The sequence below is a fragment of the Rhinopithecus bieti genome, unplaced genomic scaffold, assembly GCF_001698545.2.
Source record: "Rhinopithecus bieti isolate Rb0 unplaced genomic scaffold, ASM169854v2 scaffold_32835, whole genome shotgun sequence".
Classification (NCBI taxonomy): domain Eukaryota; kingdom Metazoa; phylum Chordata; class Mammalia; order Primates; family Cercopithecidae; genus Rhinopithecus; species Rhinopithecus bieti.
This window is the reverse complement of record NW_016814117.1, coordinates 905,877-913,994: the sequence shown is the minus strand read 5'-3', so window position 1 is coordinate 913,994 and position 8,118 is coordinate 905,877. Positions and strand designations below refer to the sequence as shown.

At 42.4% G+C, this 8,118-nt stretch overlaps 1 protein-coding gene across 1 annotated transcript in view; it reads right to left on the bottom strand.

Annotated features, from left to right (window-relative positions):
* The window catches only part of CA13 (carbonic anhydrase 13), a 36,704-nt gene extending 32,673 nt beyond the window's left edge, over positions 1 to 4,031 (bottom strand). Inside the window, exon 1 of the mRNA XM_017849874.1 lies at positions 3,630 to 4,031. Within this exon, the coding sequence (XP_017705363.1) occupies positions 3,630 to 3,666 (37 nt within the window). The 5' untranslated portion in view covers positions 3,667 to 4,031. The remainder of the gene's footprint in view (positions 1 to 3,629) is intronic.
* Between the last annotated feature and the right edge of the window lie 4,087 nt (positions 4,032 to 8,118).

Genomic DNA, 8,118 nt, shown 5'->3' with positions numbered 1-8,118 from the left:
TTTTTTTTTTGAGACATGGTCTTGCCCTGTTGCCCAGGCTGGAATGCAGAGGTGTGATCTCAGCTCACTGCAGCCTCAAATTCCCAAACTCAAAGAATTCTTCTTCCTCAGCCTCCCAAGTAGCTAAGAATACAGGTGTGTACCACCACACCCAGCTACTTTTATAAAAACTGTTTTTTTGTTGAAAGAAAGTCTCACTATAGGCTGGTCTCAAACTCATGAGCTCAGGTGATCCGCATGTCTCAGCTTCTCGAAGTGTTGGGATTACAGGGACGGGCCACCACGCCTGGCCCAAATTCTAAATCAAATACCGCTTACTATGCTTCATTTTTGCAAAAGAGAATGCACACATACACACATTTTTTCTTTCATATATCCTTCAGGCACAAAAAGTCATAGCATAAATATATAACTATACACTCAGCTTAAAAGGTGTCATCTGACAAACTGGATTTCAAAGCCACTTGAGCATCAAAAGTCCTTGCTTAGAATGTATTACAGAAAAAGTCTTGTTTATTCAATAATTTTACCATCTTTCTGAGAACTTTTCAATATATAACGAGACCTTTTTTCCCCTTAATTCAGAAAAGCCTTCTATTTCACTGCCACCAAGTAAGAGTTAACCTAATGAAAATTCAATTTCAAATACACAATGTGTGTTTCACAACATGCAGGTGACATTCTTCCAATCACTAAAGAGTTGCTTTCTTCTCCTAATTGCTTTGCTCTCCTATTTCCAGTCATTTATAAACAGAACTATTTTTCTAAAATGTCAAATCAAAATAAAATAAAAGTAATAATACTTTGTATCACATTTCCAATATTATCTACTAACTACCATAGTCAGTTCAGCACTCTGCCTCTTAAAGACGTCCCCTTTTTCAATTTTTCCAAAAAAAAATTTCCTCCTCCTCCTCCTCCTCCTTCTCCTCCTTGTCCCCTCCATGACCCCGCAGGCTAGTCTGGAACTCCTGGCCTCAGGCTATCCTCCCATCTCAGTCTTTTGAGTAGCTAGGATTACAGGTGCAAGCCACCATAATCGGCCTAAACACAATTCTTTTTTTTTGTTTTTTTAGATGGAGTTTCGCTCTTGTTGCCCAGACTGGAGTGCAATGGCATGATCTCGGCTCACTGCAACCTCTGCCTCCCAGGTTCAAGCAATTCTCCTGCCTCAGCCTCCCGAATAGCTGGGATTACAGGCGCACGCCACCACTCCCAGCTAATTTTGTATTTTTAGTAGAAACGAGATTTCTCCATGTTGGTCAGGCTGGTCTTGAACTCCTGATCTCAGGTGATCCACCGGCCACGGCCTCCCAAAGTGCTGGGATTACAGGCGTGAGCCACCAAGCCCAGCCAGCAGAATTCTTAATTAGAGATATGTGGTGGTTGCTCAATTGATTTAGGAACTTTTAAATATCTACAGTGATACACACTTTTCAGTGATGTCACATTCCCTAAACTAAACTAATAAAGTAGTCAAAAGTTAGGGGAAGACACCTTAAGTTATTTGTCAAGGCAGTACCCATTCAGGGCTTCAAGTCTTGATGTTTCATTTCATCAGTGTTGCTATCCCCAGCTTAAGTTTCCTTTTATCTGCTCAGTCACTGGTTTTACCAATGTTTAAACAGAAAAAAAAAACAACAATAAAACTTGCCTAGTTAAGCCCAGAGCGGTGGCTCACGCCTGTAATTCCAGTACTTTGGGAGGCCAAGGCGGGCGGATCACTTGAGGTCTGGAGTTCTAGACCAGCCTGGCCAACATAACGAAACCTCGTCTCTACTAAAAATACAAAAATTAGCCAGGCATGGTGGTGCGTGCCTGTAATCCCAGCTGCTTGGTGGGGCTGAGGCTGGAGAATCGCTTGAACCCAGGAGACAGAGGTGGCAGTGAGCCAAGATAGTGCCACTGCACTCCAGCCTGGGCAATAGAGCAAGACTCATCTCAAAAACAAAAAACAAAAAACAAACAAACAAAAACCTTGCCTAGTTAGTATATAATACATTTCCAATAAGATTTTCCCAATCTTTCTCTGAAGACCACACCGTTAAGTAAGGATGTGGTCTTCAGAGAGAGATTGCATCTAAAAGAAGGGAATGGCTAACTCCTAACAGAACAATTCCTAACAGAAATACAAAACCACTCCTTATTAATGGCTTTGCTAAGATGAATTTTTTAAATTCCTGAAATAAGCTTCATTTGGGCCAATAATTTCTAACCTACTAAAGAGTAATCAATATCCATTGATTGAAATACCCTTCTTCTTCCTAACTACCATAAGGGTGCAGTTGGGATTCAATGACTATTAAATAACTCTAATAAAAACGATTTCAGCAGAGAGGGAAATGAAAGTAGATTTGTCATATTTTCCCCCTAAACATTCACTGGAAATTAGCAAAATGTAAGATTATACTTATTGCCTTAATCAAGAAGTCTATGTATACACTTTTATTATTAAAGTTATAAATTTTACCTGCTGCCATTTTAAACTAGCATGTTTAAAACAGGCTACAATTAGAAATTAAACAGACTACAATTAGAAAGGGAATTTTCTGTTAGTCTGTGAAATTAAACTTTCTATAAAATTTGACCATTCTATACTGTTCAATAATGTACATGCTAATAGAAGGAAAGTATTATTATTCACAGCCTTAATTTTTTCTTTAATTATTATTACGTATTTACTCCTTAAATCGACAAAAATTGTATATATTTATGTGTACAACATGATGTTTTGAAACATATGCACATTGAGGAATGGCTAAATCAAGCCTTAATTTTGCCAGTTATTTACTATAAGGCTTTTTGATGTCACTGCGATTATTTCAATAATTATTATTTGAAACAATCAGTTCAGTTTAACGTAGTAACAAGAAAAAATGTTTTACTTTTGATAATGTGGGATATACAAGACGAAAAGTGTATGTCTCGTTATTGTTTATCCTATAATTTCAGTAATCCTTTGCTCACCCTGCAAGGATGAGCGTGGAAAGAGAGGAAGAGTGAAGATGTAACTTCATTTCCCAGCAAGAACGTGAACCCTTACCAAAGTCCCCAGTAGTAGTCAACCAGCTGCAAATTGCTGTGGGAATATTTACAGTAACAGCTATTAGGAAACATACAGCTTTTTGTTTGCCACGAAGCCAACTTAATCTTCAATGTCACAATGCAAGTTAAGATTTCCTAAACATATTTTCAAAGATTTTCTATGATTTGTTTCTCCTAAGTGAATAGTGAGCTTAAAAGACTGAAAGCGGACTTGTCCTTATTTCACCAAAGTGTGTCATCAGACTTCTAATTTCCAAGCCTTTAATTGATAAGTGGCTGTTACTAGGCAAAGTCCTTGGCTTTTCAGATGAAGGTGAACGCACACGTATGAACACTTGGGAGTTTGGGGAATCCTGATAGAGATACACACCAACGCTCACATCCACTACCAACAACCCGTCTACCCTGACAAGCCAGCTCTCCCCTTCCTGCACTGGGCTCTGAGGAGTGCTGCTTAGTTTTAAGAGGAACCGAAAAGTTTCTCAATGTGTGAGCCGAGTGTGTGGTCAGCGAGCGCCGGGCCGTCGCGCCAGTCCTCTCGCCTCCAGCACAAAGCCCCCCTCGGATCAGGAAAAGGCGCTCACCGTTGTGCTCGCGGTATCCCCAACTGAGCCTCGACATGGTCCCTCGGGGTGGAAGGCAGAGGAAGATGTGGCTGGGCAGCGAGAGCGCGGAGGGAGCGGGCGGGGAGGGGCGCGGGAGGGAGCCTGCTAAGGCGGGACCGCGGGGCGCCGGCGGCAGGAGTGCGAAACCGTGAACCCAGCCCGGGGCGCTCCCGCCCGCGTCCTCCAGGCGGCAGAGGCGTGCGGGGAAGGCGCCCGCGCCGCTGGCTGAGTCCTGGAAGGCGCGAGTCTCTCTTAGTTTGGACTCGGGAATGGGAGAGTTGAGTTAGAGAGAGAGAGAGAGAGAGAAAGAGACGGAGAGAGAAAGGTTTCCCGGGGGCGAACTCCTGCCTTCTGAGGAGGAGTCACTCGGGAGAGGAAAGTTTTGCCTAGAGGGCTTGCAGGAAATAAATGAGTCACCAGAGCCTGGAACTGCCAGGCTGGGAGGTGGGGATCCCCGTGGAGGCGTAAAAGAGGTTGGTGATGGTCCCGGCAGTGGTGATTACAAATACAAAACAATAATGACGCTGGTAATCACCACCATTGAAAAAATAACTACTTATTAAGGGCTTACCGTGGGCAAGGGTCTTAGCTAAGATGTTTACCCACGTTTTCCCATTAGATCCTCTCAGCATTTCCTCGAGAAAGACGTGTGCCCCCTAATTAGGAGCTCAGGCTTAGGAGACACGATGTAACCTGCCCCAGGCCGCACAGCTAAAGCTGGTGGGGTCGCTGTTAGAGAGGACCAGCTCCCCGTCCTGGGCTGGCTCCATTGGCCATTTATCCTTTCCTCACCTCTTCCTCTCACTCTACAGACTTGTGGCTTGGTGAGTGAGGAAACCAAAACCAGCTGTTGAGATTTGGTTCCAAAATTCTGCTGCCCTCCTGACCCCGCAAGAAAGAAGGTTTTCAGGACATCTTTCCTGGATGCTTGGTGAGCTTATTACCCTAGGACTGGAGTCAGAACTAGCTGCAGAGACTTGAATTTCTGGCCTGGAATCGTGAGTGTTCTGGGTTCAAAGTGAAAAATAAAAATTGGGTACACGAACCACTTTCTACCTCCTTGTCTCGGGTCAACTGCCTCATATTTTATAAATCCAAGCAACCTCTTTGTAAGGAACCTAGTAAACCCATTTTCAGTAACTGGATGATTTGGTATGTCAAGATGAATGATGTTCTTAACGTTCGAAGTAAATATCAGTTCCTGATACCCAATAATAGTGGTTACATGAATGGATGAATGACTGAATAGACCAAAATTGTTAAAGAAATTTTGGTCGTCAGTGGGTTTCAAATACTTCCCAAGTTGTTACTTCTATTGCTTGGGTACACAGTTTGTAACCACCCAATGTGTTTACCTTGCCAGCTGTCAAGACAGAGCTGATTTATCAAGACAGGGGAATTGCAATACATAAAGGGTAATTCATGTAGAGCCGGCTGTGCAGGAGACTGGAGTTTTATTATTACACAAATCAGTCTCCCCAAGCATTGGGGGATCAAAGTTTTTAAGGACAATTTGGTGGGTGAGGGACAGCCAGCAAGTCAGGAGACCTGATTATTTGGTCAGAGGTGAAATCACAGGGAGTCAAAGCTGTCTTGCAGTAAGTCAGTTCCTGGGTGGAGGCCGTGGGATCAGCTGAGCCAGTTTATGGATCTGGGTGGTGCCTGCTGATCCATCAAGTGCAGGGTCTGCAACATATCTCAAGCACTGGTTTTAGGCTTTACAATAGTGATGTTATTCCCAGAAGCAATTTGGGGAGGGTCAGAATCTTGTAGCCTCCAGCTGTATGACTCCTAAACCATAATTTCTAATCTTTTGGCTAATTTGTTAGTCCTACAAAGGTGGTCTAGTCCCCAGACAAGAAGAGGGTTTGTTTTGGGAAATGGGCTGTTATTGTCTTTGTTCTAAACTATAAACTATGTTCCTCCTCAAACTTAGTTCAGTCTATGCCTAGGAATGAATAAGGACAGCTTGGAAGTTAGAAATAAGATGGAGTTGGTTAGGCCTGATCTCTTTCACTGTCCCAATTATAATTTTGCAGTAGTGGTTTCAAGTTCCTTCTTGTTTAAATTCATAGCTCAGTCTATATAATTTTCTAAAACAGCAACCTAAGTATTGGCAACAATCAAATTACCTTTCATAGGAAACTAGTTAGATCATCTGTAGAGCATCCATCACTCAATGGACTTTTTTTTTTGAAATGGAATTTCACTCTTGTTGCCCAGGCTGGAGTGCAATGGTGTGATTTCAGCTCACTGCAACCTCCGCCTTCTGGGTTCAAGCGATTCTCCTGCCTCAGCCTCCAGAGTAGCTGGGATTACAAGCATGCACTACTACACCCGGCTAATTTTTGTATTTTTAGTAGAGATGGGGTTTCACCATGTTGGTCAGGCTGGTCTCCAACTCCTGACCTCAGGTGATCCACCCGCCTCGGTCTCCCAAAGTGCTGGGATTACGGATATGAGCCACCACGCCCAGCTGCCATTCAATGTATTATTGTCCATTTATAAAAAGAATGAAGATCTCCATGAGCAGAACAGATGTAAAGTGAGTCCTGGGATGTATTGAGGATGCGGGGGTGGGGGAAGCAAAGGAGCAAAGAGTGTATATAATAGACTACATGCTTAAGAAAAAAAATAGAAATAAGAAACTGCACACATATTTTCCGATTTTTACCAAAAAAGTAGAGAATAAGCCATAAATCAATAAAAATGGTTCCTTATAGAGGATGAGCGTGAATGGGGTGGAAGTGTCAGAGGCAATGGAACCAACCTCTGACTCCTAGGTTCAAGCGACTTTTCTGCCTCAGCCTCCTGAGTAGCTGGGACTATAGGCACACACCACCATGCCTGGCTAATTTTTGTATTTTTAGTAGAGATGGGGTTTCGCCATGTTGGCCAGGCTGGTCTCGAACTCCTGACCTCGTGATCCGCCCGCCTCAGACTCCCAAAATGCTGGGATTACAGGCGTGAGCCACCGCACCGGCCCCTTTTGTTTATTTACTTCTCTAATAAACCTGCCTTACTTTACTCTGTGGACTCACCCCAAATTCTTTCTTGCATGAGATCCAAGAACTCTCTCTTGGGGTTTGGATTGGGACTGCTTTCCGGTAACAGAGGGATAGGGATGAGTAAAACTTGTCAGTGTATCTTTTTTACTTTTAATCATAAATGTTGTTCAATTAACTTCAGCCTAAAGTTGCCTCCTTATATATTTTAGTTCGGCTTAAAGTTTTCTCTGTATATAGTGAACTCTAACCTAACTAGATGTGTAAATAGACTGTAGCCCACTCTTGTGCCAATCACTGAGTGTTGGCCAATCAAAGGCAGCCAACTGTTCAAACCCTGTTCAACTAAGGTAAACTTTCAGCTGTAACAAACCAGCTGTTTCTGTACCTGACTTCCACTTTCTGTCCATCATTTTCCTTTCCCTGTCCATCAATCTAACCACACAGAAGGGCCAGAGTCTCCCTGAACCTATTCTGATTGGAGACGCTGCCCAATTTGCAAATTGTTGTTTGCACAATTAAACTCTGTTCAATTTAATTTGTCTAAGATTTTTCTTCTAACATTGTTCTGCATTTTTAAAAAATAAAATTAAATCAAAGAGAATAAAAAAGCAAACCCTGAAATTGAATTCAAACAGAAACAGTTAAAATTAATTGTATATTGAATTGATAATGTAACCATAAAGAAAAAGTTAAATAGCATTCGAATATAGTACTTTGGCTATATATCCTTAGTAGGACATATAACATATTAAGAAGAAATGCAAGAAAATCTTGAACATTACTAGTAGGTTTGTTTTTGGTAGGATACTGGTGTTATGCTTCTGAAACCATTTTTCATTGGTTGGTTGGTTGGTTTGTTTTTTGAGATGGAGTTTCGCTCTGCTACCCAGGCTGGAGTGCAGTGGTGCGATCTCGGCTCACTGCAACCTCCACCTCCCGGGTTCAGGCGATTCTCCTGCCTCAGCCTCCCAAGTAACTGGGATTACAGGCGCCCCCCCTCCCCAACCCCATGCCCTGGTCCTGGTCATTTAGTGTTTTTAGTGGAGGCAGGGTTTAACCATGTTGGCCAGGCTGGTCTGGAACTCCTGACAAGTGATCCATCAGCTTCGGCCTCCCAAAGTGCTGGGATTACAGGCATGAGCCATTGCGCCTGGCTGGAAACCACTTGTGTGAACATTGTAAGATAGAGCAAATGAACAAATATATTGATAATCTCTGGAAGCATGATTTTCATTCTGGTTTATATAAAAATAGGAAATGACAGAAGCTAAGAAATAAACCCGTGGTGTTGCATTTGAACATTCTCTTCACTGATCGATCCTAAAAACAATAATATCCCAGTAATAATGAAGCTAATAAACCTTAAAATCTATAGCCCTTCACTGAGGGACCACTTCTAAAGCCACATACTAATTTTATATTTGTGACTTTACGTTCCTTTTCTTTAAAAAAAAAAAAAA